Source organism: Leishmania mexicana, chromosome 30, assembly GCF_000234665.1.
Source record: "Leishmania mexicana MHOM/GT/2001/U1103 complete genome, chromosome 30".
NCBI classification, from domain to species: Eukaryota; Euglenozoa; class Kinetoplastea; order Trypanosomatida; family Trypanosomatidae; genus Leishmania; species Leishmania mexicana.
In genome coordinates, this window is record NC_018334.1 from 1,025,857 (window position 1) to 1,041,203 (window position 15,347).

General features: G+C 58.2%; 3 protein-coding genes across 3 annotated transcripts; all 3 read right to left on the minus strand.

The window, feature by feature from the left end:
• Nucleotides 1-833: 833 nt before the first annotated feature.
• LMXM_30_2150 (prostaglandin f2-alpha synthase) lies at nt 834-1,688 on the minus strand (the record flags this gene model as incomplete). Its single annotated transcript, XM_003877686.1, has 1 exon — nt 834-1,688. One exon carries the CDS (start codon nt 1,686-1,688, stop codon nt 834-836), a length of 855 nt encoding a protein of 284 aa, XP_003877735.1.
• Nucleotides 1,689-6,206: 4,518 nt separating this feature from the next.
• On the minus strand, nt 6,207-8,678 carry LMXM_30_2160 (hypothetical protein, unknown function; the record flags this gene model as incomplete). Its single annotated transcript, XM_003877687.1, has 1 exon — nt 6,207-8,678. One exon carries the CDS (start codon nt 8,676-8,678, stop codon nt 6,207-6,209), a length of 2,472 nt encoding a protein of 823 aa, XP_003877736.1.
• Nucleotides 8,679-11,363: 2,685 nt separating this feature from the next.
• Nucleotides 11,364-15,140, minus strand: LMXM_30_2170 (conserved hypothetical protein; the record flags this gene model as incomplete). Its single annotated transcript, XM_003877688.1, has 1 exon — nt 11,364-15,140. The coding sequence occupies one exon, from the start codon at nt 15,138-15,140 to the stop codon at nt 11,364-11,366; it is 3,777 nt and encodes a 1,258-aa protein (XP_003877737.1).
• Between the last annotated feature and the right edge of the window lie 207 nt (nt 15,141-15,347).

Below are 15,347 nucleotides of genomic sequence, written 5' to 3' on the forward strand. Positions count from 1 at the left end.
TTGGCGGATTCAGCGGGTTTCGATGCGCGGCAGTAAGGCGCGACATGCAGAAAAATGGTGCAGGAAGTCAAGAGGCAGAGCAGACCGAGAAAGATGGTTAAAGATGGCGAGACAAGCGCCATCGGGGCATGCGGAGAGAAGGGCAGAGGCTTGGCGGGTGAAGGATGATGTCGTCCTCTTTCTCGATCAGCGAGTTTGAGCACAGACACTCTGTGGGAAGTCGGGGTCCTGTTTCGATTACCATGAATCGGCCAACAAGCGTGCTGAGGTGGCGGTGTCCGCTTAGCCGGTTATTTCGCCGCTCAGCCCGGACGGGAAAGAAACTCGCAAAGCGCTGAGCATGCCGATGTCGATTCGGATATTTGGCAACAGCGAGAGAGGTGTGGGAGGCACGAAGGGCACCGTTCCACCAAAGGCGAAAAAAAAAAACATTGAGGGAGAATGACACCCACGTGCGTGTGGAACTCTATTCGCCGGCCTAACCACCACTCAGGCGTGCACGTGAATTTCGGCAGCCACAAGTCTGATATCATGTCGTACTGTAACGCGGTTAGCTTTCCACACACGCGCGTACCCACTTGGCATCCGCGTGGATCGCACATGGATCACCTTCTTGTTTTTCTTCGGCGCCGGCATTCGATTTCCTCCTTGGCGCGAAAGCGTTGCGCGAGTTTGTCGAAAGCATGAAAAACACGAAAAGAGGATGACATCACCATCGACGCGAAGAACGGAAAACTCAGCGGAAATAGAGAAAGAAACGGAGTTATCCTCCATCACCTGATGGGTGGGTGGGTGGGTGGGACAGGTGGGCGCATACGCGACACGCCGTCTGCCTAGAACTGTGCATCATCGGGGTCGGGGCCGTAGCGTGAGTTCGTGTTGAGAGCATCGATACTCATCACGTCCTCGGCACTGAGCTCAAAGTCGAAGATATTCGCGTTCTCCTCGATACGCTCCTTGTGGACAGACTTGGGGATCGTGATGAGGTTCTTCTGGATGTTCCAGCGGAGGATTACCTGCGCGGCCGTCTTCTTGTACTTTTCACCGATCGCGGCGAGGATCGGATTGGAGAGCAGCTTGCCCTGCCCTAGTGGCGACCAAGCCTCAACTTTGATTTGCTTGGCGTCGCAGAAGGCCCGCAGCTCGGCCTGATTGTTTAGCGGGTGAAGCTCCACCTGGTTCACCATTGGCGTCACAGTGCACATTGCAAGCACGTCCTCCAGATGGTGGATCTGAAAGTTCGACACCCCAATCGCCCGCACCTTCTTCTCCTTGTAGAGATGCTCGAAGGCGCGCCATGAGTCCAGGTACTTCTTGCCCTCCTTCAACAAAATCTCCTTCCCGCGCGGCCAGTGGATGAGGTAGAGATCAATGTAGTCGACGCCGAGCTTCTGTCGACTCTCCTCGAAGGCCGCGAGCGTGCTCTCGTAGCCCTGCTCCGTGTTCCACAGCTTCGTCGTGATGAACACATCCTCGCGCGGCACACCAGAGGCACGCAGCCCTGCGCCGACGCTCTCCTCGTTCTTGTAGATGGCTGCCGTGTCGATGTGGCGGTAGCCGGCACACAGCGCCCACTTGACGGCGTTCTCGGTTGCCTCGCCGGCTGGGGATTGCCACACGCCGAGGCCGAACTGCGGCATCTCGACGCCGTTGCTCAGCGTCACCGTCGTCTTACCAACGCCAGCCATTTTGTGAGAGCGGCAGTGAGTGATGTGGGAAACGGGAGAGCGAGAGACAAAGTTGAAGCGACACGTGTACGTGGTGATCGTGTGAATGCGCTGTGCATCCCAGATTCCGTGATGCACGTGCGCCGTGCGAAGATATGTGTGTGCGTGCGTGTTTATGTGCGAGACAGGGAGACAGGAGAAGGGAGGAGCAGTGGAGAACAGGCGGTAACGAGTAGAGCGTGTCTAGCGCTGAAGGTGGACCATCCAGAATAGAAGGCGGGTGGTTGTGGCAGCAGGTGATACACCATTGGACGTTCGTGTAACCTATTTTACCAGGAAGGTGGTGAGGGTGCTGAGCAGAAGCTGACAAAGCTCCCTGAAAAGCAGCACACGTTGTGCCTCCTTGCGGCACGCGCTCTCTTCACCCGACTACACAAATGTCCCCCTCCCAGCCCCCACACCACCGCTACTGCCACGGACTCTTTTTAACGTCGCTCGGAGGATCACTGTTCTTGTCCAGCCTACAGGGCGGGACCTACATACCGACACAAGCGAGCATCGACATGACGTACACACACACACACACGTGCACACAGGAGGAACAACCAGGAGAAAAAAAGAAAACATGCCCATACATGCACGCCTTTGTTCCTCCGTCCATGCATGGGCGCAGAGCGTAGGCGTGGGAGGGAGGGAGCGCACAGAGACGAGTCAGGGCTTTCGCGCCCGCAGGAGACGTATAGCCGGATAATTCGATACGGAGGGTGTGCGCGACTGTGCCGCTTATCAAGAGCCGTACAACTCACGCTGCTCGTCAGGAGCTATATGCATAGTTGCCTGTGTAGTGCTCACAAGAGTGCTGCCCCCCCCCTCACCCGTCCTTCCGGGACTTTCCGGACTCACCTCGCGGAGATGTGAAGGGGGCATTCGATGAGCGCCACCGAATCTAAACAAAAAAAAACGGACAATCGTAGCAAAAAAACAACAACAACAAAAAAGGGACTGAAGGTGAATAAAAGGAAGATCAGAGCAACACACACACACACATTACGGCTGGGCAAAGCGCATTGCGAGGCGCACCAACAACAAGGGCACCACGCGCGTGGTACCAGCTACCGATGCGTTCCGTTGGCTCTGGCTGCTGCAGTATGGAGAAGCACAACAAAAGAGAGCACCGCGAAGGAGAAACGCACAACAACAACAGCAAAAAAAAGTGAAAAAAGAAAAACCTCGAAGACACCGAGCAGGAGAACATGTACTCGTTTCGAGCCGCCCACAGATCGTCGCGGACGGGCTGTGGGACAGGGGGAGGAGGAGGGAGAGAGGAGGGGGTTGACGCAGAGGAGGCAGTAGGGGTGGGGGGAAATTGACGGACGTCAGCCGCCACGGCCCCATGCACGCCTTCACGTCAATATACTGCAACACGTGCAGTACCGTGTGCCCCCTCCCCCCACAAAAACGAAACACACAAAAAATAACGCCTGGAGGCACTCACCGTCACTGCAGCAGCAACACAGGAAGACACAACAGGCAGGCGAGCAGAACCAAAGTCAGAGCACACGGGGGGGGAGTGGATGGGGGGAGGAGAGGCGGAGAAGGTGCAACGAAGAGTGCGCCTCGCCTCCACTCACCACAGCACATGAACACGGCAACACAGAGACAAACACGCAAGCAGATGAGACATCCATTCAGAACCCGAACAGGACCAGGGAGCGACGCACCATCCTGCAAAGAAGAGAGGCAGGTAGCCGACCTCGCCCCAACGGTGGGAAGCAACGCGGCCAAACGAAAGAAAACCGCATAAAAGAGCGGCCAGCGCGGGTGCATCGATGCGCGTGGGCAGACACATCCGCACGACACGACACACATGTAGACGACAAAGAAAGTATTCTCGCAGGGTCACAGCTCTCATGAGACACTGTGCAGACTCGCACCAAGAAAGAGCGCGCAGAAAAGGGGAGGGGAGGGGGGAGGGGGGAGGGGGCAACGACAAGCAGACAAACAGCAACGAATATGAGGGAGGTGGGCACCGCCACGCGAGCACAGCTTGCCACGCGAGGAGACGCGGCCACCTAAAATGAGAACAAGTGAAGTTACAAGGGTGAAGCTAGAAAACCACCCGAGGAGCCAAAATACATGCTGGCTGAGGAAAAAGAGCGGCGTTGATTGGCTTCGGCAAGTGCGAAGGGAGAAAGGATTCGACAGTCGTGGGGAGGGGAGGAGGGGGGAGAGGGGTACATGCCACTCGCTCCGTTCAACGATGTAAACAGGCCGTCAGGTTAGGGTCCCCCCGCAGTTGTGCTGACGGCCCAGCACCATGTCTCGAAACCGCAGTAACACCGACTTGCGCGGAAGAATCAAGTCCGAAGCACACACAGCGGGAGAGAGCGGAGTCAACACGGAGAGGCTGCAGAGAGCAACGTGAGGGGTGGCAGCAAACAGGAGCGAACGAAAGAGAAAAAAAAACCAACAAAAAATTCGGATGATGAACACCGGCAACGAGAGATGCGACAGAAAGGACAGGAAAACACGCATGGGCCAATTTCCAGTGGCGCACAAGGGAAAAGAAATAGACCGAGCCATATAGTCGTCAAGAAACAAGCTCGATGACATCGATGCAGCCGGACCAAGAGGACGGCCGGTCAGGCGGCAAGCTCACCCACCGTCACTCATGAGTGTTTGCCGCAAAGCGTTGAGGCCTTGTAAGCGTGTGCTCAACAAAGGCAACCACAGCTGAGCGGCGCACTGCACATTGGCTCACGTGTGTATGTGTGGACGACTCGCCGTAGCTGTCGTCTCGGCATGTGCTTGGTGACTACATCACATACACACACAGCACAACACAGCACAGCACAGGCCTGCACAGAGTGGGGGACAGGGTGGGTTGGCGAGATGGAGAGAAAAAGGGACATGTAAACAAATATGACACGATTTCCCAGCCAGGGACATGCACATAAGGCTGCCGCCGACGCATCACTTGATGATGTGGGCGCCATAGTGGGGGGGGGCAGGTTCCAGCACCGAAAACGAGAAAAAGAAAATAACCTGCACATAGATGGAGAGAGGGGGGAGCAAGCAGAGAAGGGGCAAACACAAGCGAAAAGGGAACAGAGTAGAGAAGCATGACAGCCGCACCACGAGTGCAGAACAACACCGGGAGACGTTGCCATCATACCCCCACTAACAACGCAAAAGGCGGATTCGAGAAGAAAGGGCGTGGGGGAAGGGTGCCGTATGGACTGGCACATTCTCTTCCGAGTACATATCTATAATACCCTGTCTGTGATGTGAGAGACTGAACAGCGGGTGGTGGGAGTAGTAGTAGTAGTGGTGGTGGTGGGGGGGGCACGCAAAGGAGGAGGGTCTGCGGTGCATCAGTGAGGAGGAGGGGCCATAAGAGGGAGGGAGAGGGAGAGGGAGAGCCGATTGACGGAGTGGCTCAGATATCAATGCACGAGAGGCAAGACAACGAATATATACACACACACGTGTATGTATGCATGACGTAGGCATACGCGACGTGGGCAAAACACACAATGATTCGAGCCGAGCGTGTAGGCCACGAGGGAGACGAACAAGTTCTGCAGGCGCAGAGGTGCAAACATAGCGAGACGGAAGAGGAAAGGTGGAAAGCAAAAAAAAAATGCACAAGTGAGAACAAGTTTTGCATCATGCTTTTTCGGTGCCTATATCGCTCGGACTGCGCGAGGGCGGCGGTGGGTAGTGGCCGAGGCAAAACAGCACCGCAGATAGACGGCCTGATATCCTCCGCTGCGCTGGTCTCTTCTCTGCGGGGCGGCAGATGGGTCGCAGAAGCGGGTCCCATCAACTCCAGATTAGGGCTGCGAGAACGACGGACAAGGCAGGAAAAAAGAAACAGAAGGTAGCGAAGGGCAACAAGGGCAACAAAACTGTATACATCATGTCAGGCCGTGATGGACGGACAAGGCGCGGGGAGGGTGTGTGTGTATAGAAGAGAGCACAACACACACACACACACACACAAAACGGCTGTGACAACGTTTCCCTGCGCTCTGGCCTCACCGTTAGAGCGCGACGATGGCGCCCGAGAGAAGGCGGCGGCGGCGGGGGGGGGGGAGGTAGGAGAGCGGTATGCGTGAGCCTTACCAGCAGTGGAGCCACGCCCCCTTTTTGGTTACCTTCTTAAAAAAAACCCCACCGTCTCTCTGGATGGTCGTCGCCTTTTCTCTTCGGCGTGCTCTTACGGCATCATCCCCATCCCACCGGCAGCACCGGCGCGGGCAGCCGGTGACATGAGCTGCCGTGGACGTTGACGGGGCCTAGAGGAGTGGCCAGAATCCACTGCACTGAGCGAAAACAACAACAAAGAACAATGTGGTGCAGAAGGCCGAAGCACACAGAAGGACGTGGGAGGGAAAAGGCGGATGCGGTGGCGATGCCGCGCCGCGGTGGTGAGAAAACATGTGCGACTCAGCTGTAGGCCTCTTTTGTCTTTGCTATCCTCGGCACCCCCTGTGTTCAAGCAACTGATGGCAAGGGAGAAGAGCGGCTCGCCCGCTAGAGGGGCAAGCGCTTCCAGACAGGTGACTTCACGAAAATGATTTCGGCCTCAGGGTCAAGGCCTAGCAGTTCGTGCACCGCCACAGTTTTCACCGTCTGCCGGAACATCGGGGGTGAGGATCTGCAGACCGCCGGAACGATACCTGGGGCGGGGCTTGTGTATGCGCCACAGCTCATATTAGTGGATGGTGATGTGAAGTCGGCTAGCTGCGCGTGCCAGACACTCTCGTTTTGCGGCGATGGTGAGAGACTTAGGGGTTGATAAATGCCACGGCTGTGCAGATAGGCGGCCGCCTGTGCACCGTGCCCGGCGCACAAACCTCGATAGCTGCCCGGCGGCATCATGTTCGCTCGCAGTGGCCCGTAATAGTGAACGGAAACGGGCCGCCTGCAGTCTGTGACTGCGGGGCTCACCCTGTGGTGCACGTTGCTGCTGCCTCTGCAGGCACCACTTCTGGACGGCAGCGAAGGAGAGATGCGCAGAGTAGGTCGTTCTTCCTGCACGGCCACCTCTTTGTCCACCTCTTCGGAGTGGGAGGGTTTCTCCATGCCCGACAGAATACGTTGCAAGGCAGTCTGCCGTGACGGCGGGGTTGAGCTGCCCTCGCTGTCTCCCTCCGCGTCCGCGTCCTCATCGCTGTTCGTGTCGTTCCGCACCGCCACCTCGTCCCTGTGTGAGTCGACGTCGCTGCGATGCGCCGTCTTACCGCGACCTTTACGCTTTGATGTGCTGGTGGGTGAAAGGCTCTGTCGACGCTCGACGTCTTCGTCGTCGCTGTCGCTGTCGCTGCCTCCGCGAGTGCCGCCCCTTTTACCGCACGGCCGGCTCTTGCCTGTCTTCATCATCCACCCGGGGGCATTCATCGTACGTTTACGTTCGAGCGTGCCGCACTGGCCCGGGGGCGTGCTGGATGACGTCCGATAATCGTGGTCTTTGGCGTCGACGCCCCCATCGTCCGACGAGGAGCTCAGCACCACGGCGGCACCATCAAGCAGGCAGCCGTACAAAGAGCTGACGTTGCCATGACGCCGTGCCGGTCTCTCCTCAGCACCTGCCCCGCCGCCATTCGGATCGCTTGCAGAGAGAGGCAGGAGCCCCGTTGAGGAGTGAAAGGAGGTCGGATAGCGGCAACCCGTGCCACGCCGAGCAGCGGCACCCGTCCCGTGTCTCCCAGGCACGAGCGAGCTCTCGTCGTCGTCGCCATCCTTGTCGGTCCCGTACATGGATTTCCACACGACCGATCCCTTGTCGAAGCCGTTTGTGGTGCTGCAGACGGTGGCGTAGGGACTCATGCTCATGGGCGCCCGGAAGAGTGACTGTGACGGTGACCGAGAGGTAGTCGAGAAGAAGGCAGACGACAGCGTTCGAAGGGAGGCCGCGTCGACAGCTCGAGAGGTTCGCTGCGTAGGGAGAGGCGAGACGTCGTCTGCGTGGCTGTCATTGAACCCTGTGATGCTGTCACTGCAGAGCTTCAAGAAGCCTTCCCGCTTGCTACTTGTGGCGGCAACATCGCCGTTCGCTACGCCGGATCGACTTCGCAGCTGTCGCGAAGCATTGCAGCTGCCCACCGTGCGCTGGTGATGATCACTGGGTGGCCCCATGAGGAATGGGGGATAGAAGTTTTCGGGGTTGAGATCCGATGGTGCCGTGCGCGCCACCTTGCGCCGCGGCTGGACCTGATATGGCGCACTGAGCAGGAGAGAGGAGGAGTCACTGCATGCCATGGGGTACTGTGAGTAACAGCGGACCGTGCTGGGGTTCGCACTGCTACCTTTCGGCCGCTTTGGGGCAGCCTTGGGGCTGGTGCCCCATAGGAACGCCTTCTGCGACTGCAGTGCCCAGCTGCCACTCATATCCATATACTCTCGAAGAGTCCCGTCAATCGTGTGCGGCACGGCGTTACTGCTGCTGTTGGCATTAAGCGAGTTACGACGGAGCTCACTGGAGGGGCGGTTGAGAGGAAAGCCTGCCCGATGAATCGCCGGTGGCGCTTCGCTGCTGACGCTCCAGTCTGGTAAGAAGTATTCGCCGTCGCTCGCCTGGGATCGCTCTGGAACCACAAACGGACTGGCACCGATAGGCTCGAATAACGGGCTTGTCGAGCTCGGAGCGTCCTCATCGTTTTTGGTGGGCGCATCCTGTGGCCGTGACCCTCGTAGCACAATGGCCACTTTTCCGCTTTCACGACGGGGCGGCGACGATTTTGTGTGAGGATCCCGTTTGCCCGAATTTTGATTCGGGCCTTGTCGAGCCTTCCCGCATGCAGTGTTCGCCTTTGTGGTGGCCTTGGCTTCGACAGCGAGTCGACTCGATTTCGACGAGCTGCGCTTCTTCAGTTGCGGACTTCTCGGCTTGCTATTCTTGCTTCGCTTTGGCGGCATCTCTTCTCTGCTGTGTAGCGCGACAGACGTAGTGCCAAAGTAGGGCGGCGCGGACTCCTCTTTTGAGTGTTTCCGCTGTGCCTTCATGGTGTCTTCTACGAACAATAGAAAACGAGTTACTCCACGGATCCGACCACGCATGCATGTGGGCTTCTCTTCTACTTCAGGCGTCGAGTATGCGTAGACACCACCCCAGGGCAGCAGCCGAAGAAAGAAAACGCCGCGCTCGTGAGGGGGTGGGGTGGGGGGAGGAGTGCGCTGATGCACACTGAGGCGTTGTGGCGCAGGGTGGCGCGAATGGGCGAGCTAAGCAGCTGAGGGAAGCCACCAAGCAAGAGCAGAGCAACAAAAGGGAAGCCCTCTCTCCCTTGCCCCTGCCAGAGCGGACAGAACAAACGCCAACAAAGAAAATCGCCTTTGCTTTCTTCGATGCTGCTGTTGTTTTCTGGTGGATTCTCGGCGGTGGGGGCGGGGAGAATGTGTGTGTGTGTGCTGAGCGAGTGAGCAGATCGAACGATGGGCACGAAAAAAGCTCGACGGTGCGCACCACGCCCGAGGCAGGGGGATGGTGAAATCAGGGAAGGGTGGTGGTGATGGGGAGACTATCCACGGGCTCCAACGAGCACGGAAGGCGCCGAGGGAGAGGCAAAACAACAAAAAACAGAGATAACTGGACAAGGCGGTGAGCTGTAAACACATGAGCCGTGCGTGACGGTTTCTCACACAACAACAAAACCCCCACCCATCCACCACCTCGCACGCCCACAGACACTCGCGTACAACGGCGGGATCAGCGTCACACGAGAGACTTCAACGAAAAATAAAAGCGAAGGAGAAAGATGAGGGAGGCGGAGAGGCAGACATGGAAGACTGGAAGGGGGGAGGGGAAGTGAGCAGGGGTGCGGCCGAGGAGGGAGCGGATGAAGCAAGCAAAAGACTCTACACGCAACTGCCCCCTGCTCAGCTCGCTGAGAAGCGAAACGGAGCGAGAAAGCACGAGAGAAATTTGAAATGAAGATAGGCACATCAGGGTGGGACAGCAGCCGAGACCGTCAGAGCGCACACAGCGAGAGAGGCGAGGGAGAGGACGAGAGAAGGATGCGCGGACAACAACACACACGGGAAGAAAACAGAGAGAGAAGCAGCGGGAAGAGCGCACGCGCACGCACACAGACACGCGCGCGCGGATCGACCACGTGGAGTGTGACGTGGAGGCGCTCCGCGTGCTGGCTAAGGTCAGCGATGACGTTTTTCACGTTCCTTTTCAGACGAAAGGCCCCTCCCGCAAGCGTGTGATTGGCCGCTCGCTCAGGTGCGTCTCCCTCCGGAAGTGTTTTCGGTGAAGTAGAAAAAGAGTGTGTATGTGTGTGTGTGTAGGAAAGAGGGAGAGCGGACGTTGATGAGGGGGGGGGCGCGAGAGCATGAAGCCATGTCCCGGAACCATCCGGTAGTGGTGAAGAGGATGACGCTCTTGACACATGGTGTGGGTGCATTATCCCATGCAAAGCGCCACCTTCGTGCGCCATCTGCAAGAGTGGTGGCAGCAGCAAGAAGCTCATACTTGCGTACAGCATTCGTCGTTCTTTTTTTTCACCGCCGCAGAGGCATGTGCCACCGTACTCTGGTTGAATCTGACGTCATCGGGAGGGCTTGTTGTGCTGTCGTCTCTACCTTTCAGCACTTTGGGTCCAGAAGGCGCGCGGAGGCGCGATTCACGGCTGCCGGCATGTACGCCGTAGGATGCGCGTCGTGCGTGCGAGCATACAAACCCAGGCAGACCCCCAACGGGATAGAGATTCCTTCGGCAACCTTTCGAGGTAGAAAGGCGGAGGGAGGGAGGGCGGGTGGAGGTCACGAATCAGAATAACACAAGACAGAGCAACGGTAGACAAGGATGAGGCATTAAACAAAAGCGACCACACGCAGATGCCTGGTGCATGCATCTGTTGTTGCGTGTACGGCCCTCTGGCCAGCCAACCAAAATCGCGGACGGCAACAAACTGGCACGCAGAGATATAATAGAACACTCAGCGATAACGAGAGTGAGGGCGTCAAAATGAGGAGAAGCACTACCGATAGGAATAGTTCATTGACGGTGTCATTGTACCACGAACAGGCCAGCGACTATACACGCACATACAACCACGGCCCACCCACTTTCTGCTGTCCACTGCGGCTACGTCAAGGAGCCTGCCCGATTAACACCACTGGGTGTCGTTCAACCCATTGCAACTCCACTGCATACAGCGCACAGGCTGAGCTCATGTTTACGCTCTACATGCCTGCAACGCAGCTGAAACAGGAGCGAAAAGTAGGAAGTGAAGGCGCACAGTTGTTGAATCGCTGACACTGTTCGCAGTGACCTGATGCAAGCATGATCATGCCCGCGAGTCTCTCTGGCAGACCACCAGCCCAGACCTGTCCTGCCAACACCAAGAGTCGGCAGCCGTAAAACGAGGGCAGGCTGTGCAGGCTGCCCGGCTTGCGCAAGATTGTCGTATACTGGATCCTGTGGTGCCACAGGCTGAGGTATGTCCCCCGGTACGATGGACTTTTGTCGTGAGGGAGAAGAAGAGCAAGACCGCACGCACACACACGGAGGGGGTGGGGTGGGGAGGGCTGAAAATGTAAGAGTTGCACAGCGAAGAAGAAAAAGAGGAGCTGTCGAGGAACACACCCGGTGGCGCTCCTCGGCGAGGACAGACCTCTGCCTCCGGAAGCGTATCATTCGCGGGGCCAAGGCGCCATGCGTGGATTGTGTTCAGCACAGATTTACTCCTGCCGTACGATACGGGCATCGGAGGAGACCCACAGGTCCGTGTCTTTGCAGTACACTGCCAGGGACAGTTTACGATCCTCACTCCAGCCGCGCTTTTCGCATGATTCGAGAAGAATTGCCAAGCCGAGACGGCGCATAAGGGCAGAGGGGTGCCTCCTCAGCACTGCCTGCTCCAGTCTCTCCGCGGCATCCGTGTCACGGATGGAAGAGGAGTCGCCTTCTACTGCTCTGATCACGGCTGCTGCTGCACCAGGATGCATCAGCCCAGCTCCTTCCATCTCCGTTAGCCGCGGCACCCACTCCGAGATGTCCAATTCGAAAATCAGCGAGACCGCGATCGTTGGCTGGCGGCGGGCCGCGATGAGTTGCTCCACAACTTCAGTCGCAACAGTGCACAGCATCTTGTGCTCGTGCGCCGCAGCGCATCTCATGATTCCACACAGCACATTAGCCACACTCTCGAGGGACGCGTCTGGCTGGACGGTGAGGATGGAAGAGATGAGAAAGGGTGCCGCTTCCGCGGCGGTGCACCTGAGCATGCATCGGAGCGCAGACTGAACGATTTCCGGCGAGGTGCACGCATCCAGGTACTCTGCAATCGCTTTGCACAGCGCCAGGTCGTCGTACGGCGGCACTGTGGCGAGCTTGTGCAGTGCCGAGACGCGAACGTCGCGCACCGGGTGGCGGAGAAGCCGTCGAAGAAGCAGCTGGTACTCCCGCACCTGCCACGGCAGCCGGAGGAGTGCCCACGGGAGGGTCGACATAGCCACACAAGCCGCTGAGGATGGCGTGGTCACTTGTTTCTCCTCATAAGAGTCGGCCGTGCTCCAATCATCCGTGTCACCACCGCTTTCTTCGCATGCATGGGTAGCTGGCTCCGCGGCACCCACCGCACATTGCTCTGCCACTTGGTCGTGCGATACAATGAAGGTGTAGTATGACCACACCTGCGGTTTGTCAAGAAAGTTGAAGAGCGCGGTCACTAAGGCAGCTCGCACATCGCGGTGCATAGCCGGCACAGCCTTCTCCGTCGACCCAGGCGCCCTAGTAGCTGTTGCAGAAAGTGCCGCGACTCCGGTACAGTCGCCGTCCTCTTCTGCAGGCATGGGTAGATGACGCTCGGCGGCAAACTGGACGATACGCGCGTACGCCACGTTGTCGCGCTTCGCGCAAAGAAGGCCAAGTGCCTCCTTCTGCGCTGTCACTTGCTTCCCCGTGAGGACTGGCTCGAGAATGCGCACCGCCTCGACGCTTGGCGCGCGCCGCAGTGTCGTGGCGAGTGCTCGCAGTGCGTCCATGCGTTGGTCCGCCACATCTAGCGCATTCTGTAGGGCTTGCACGGCTGCGGCATCGCCGTCCAGCTGGCCGAGTGCCTGCAGCGCAAACCGCATCGCATACTCCCCATGCTCAGGATGCGCCTCTGTTGCCAAGGTGAGCAAACTCCGTGCGCTTCCATTTGCGTCCGTCCAACTTGTCGTGGCGGATACGTACGGCAGCCTGGCGAGATTCTTAATAAACCGGCGGCATTGGAAAGCCTCCAAAACAAGCGGGGTGTATATGGCTTGCAGGCAAGACTGCGCGTACCGGATCTGCTGACGAGACGTCCACCGGTGCGCGTTCTCCACCGGCAGCTCACACACAAACGGGAGCGACTTGCCGCTTGCGTGGTAGAAGCGACCGGTGGGGATGTTCTCGATGGGCATCACGAGCATATCCAACAGCGGTCCCTGCAGAACGTCGCACACCAGGCGCTGCACCCTGCTGACAGTAACCCAGTCTTTCCGTTGGGCGATGAGGGCCGGCAGCTCAGCCGCCAGTTGCGGTGCAAAGTGTCTGGCGTAGAGCCGCAAGGAAACCTTCGCCACCCCGTTGTCTGTGGAAGACATACCGGCTTTTAGCACGTCGTGCACGATAGACCAAATCTCGGGCTCACCGTTGCTCGGCACAGGCGCCTCTCGCCGAAGTACTTTGACGACGGTTTTGTTGTTGAGAAGGGATTCCAGGATGTGTATAGTCGCCCACATGCTGTTGCTGCCTAGCAGCGTCTGCGCCAGCGGAAGCAGTAACGCCGCCAGGACAGGTACAGCGCGCGGGTATAACTGAGCTAACTGGAGAAAGTCATCACAGTCCGCATTGCAGGCAGTGAACTCTTTTCGCTTTCGGATAAGCGTGGCAAGTTGGCTGACAGCAAAGTTTGTCTTCGGCCCAACGAGGCGGAAGAGAAGCTTCTCTAGCGCTCGCAGAGTGCGGTCAGACATGTCTTTGGCGTTGTAGGCGGCTTGGATGAGCTGTGTGAGCGTGTCCTGCAGGATGTCATCGGAAATGTGCGTCGCCGTACGCCTCCAGAAGCCGTGTGGCAGCGCCGCCCACGCCTTGAACATCTCTCGACGCCATAAATCCTGCTCCTTTGGCCGCTGCACACAAAACGCGAGGGCCGCTGGCAGGTGCTCGGGGTAGTACTTGAGGGAGCCAAGGCACGCACGAATCAGCTGGGACCGAATCGTAACGTCTTTGCTGGCCACGTACGCCGCCCCGATCAGCATCGCTTCCGGGAACGGCAGGAAAGAAAGGTATTCGATGCGCTCGCTCGGGAGGTCTTGCAGTTTCGCGTGATTGTAGAAGCGGTGGGCGAAGGCTGTGCGCTCAGCCGCCGATGGCATGCAGTAAAGCCAGTTTATATGCGGAACTCCACGAGTGTCCTGCAGCTCCTTGCAGGTCCGCGAAAAGTAGGCGCGCCGCGCTTCCGGAAGCATGTTCAGCAGGTCAACGGGCTCATTGGAGAGAATGTTCTTGTTCAGCAGCCGTAGGAGGAGGTCCGTGTGTCCGTTGAGGCGCCTCCAGGCCCGGCGCGATATCAGGCAGTTCAAGGGTTCCGAAAAGGTTTCCAACATGTGCCGACCCTCTCCCTCGAGCAGATAGTGGCCGATTTCCACCGGAAAGGCGGAGATGTAGTAGCTTTCCAGCACAGTCTGCAGAGTGGGTTGGTTCAGACCGAGAAGGTGCGCGGTGACAGTGAAGAGGGAGAGGCTGTCTTTCAATGCGCCGCGGGTGGCGAGAAACACGTGCGCCTTCTGAACCAGCTCCTTCAGCGCCGCATCCACAGTTCTGTTGAGGCTCACCTGCTCGTGTACCCGAGCCGTCAAGTACTGCGCTACCCACTGAGGATGATGGCGACACAAGAGACGAAGTGCCCCGATATCAAGAGCAGCCTGCTCTTCTTTCGGCAGCTGCTCGAACGCTTCCGGGCTCAAGGAGCCGAGTAGCAGCTGCGTCTTGGCGCGGCCCGTCACTGTGTGCGTTTGGTAGAGCCGCAGGAGCACCTGTGTTCGCTGGGCTCGCGCCAGTCGGGTGACCAAGCACTTGAACTGAGGAAGTCGGGCACCCTGTAGAAAGTTGATTGCCATCGCTGCACTTTGCTGGTCGTCGTTTGGGGTCGAGATCAGCATGGACGTCATCAGGAGCTGCGACACCTTGAGAGACGCATCCTCCAGCAGTGACGATGCCGTCGCTAGCAGTGCGGCCGGCATGGCCCGCCCGACTCTTTGGGTCTCTGCAAAGGCGCCACACAACGCGCAGGCAGCAAGAAAGTGCTGGTAGTGCCCTTGCGACGGGGCGCCGAGCGTTGTAATGACATTCTGAAAATCCCTTGGGTCTCGCTCTGTTGCAGTGATGCTGCAGCGGCCAAACTCTACGAGAGTCGCGCACCGGCTGTGATGAGAGAGTGATTCCACGTGCTGCAACAGCTCATCGAGGGAAGAGATGCGGTGCATGGTGTGGGGCGGAAGGGTTGTTGGCGGTGGTGGTGGTGACGGGGAGATGATGGAGTAGAACGCAAGAGCGAATCCATGGAAATAATGCGAGAAAGGGGTGTCAAGTGACACACTGTGCCCACGTGCTAAAAAAGAGAGTTGAGATGGACGTTGGGAGACTGGGCGTGGCCGCAAACGGAGAAGCGCACAACCGCAAAGCAGAAGAGC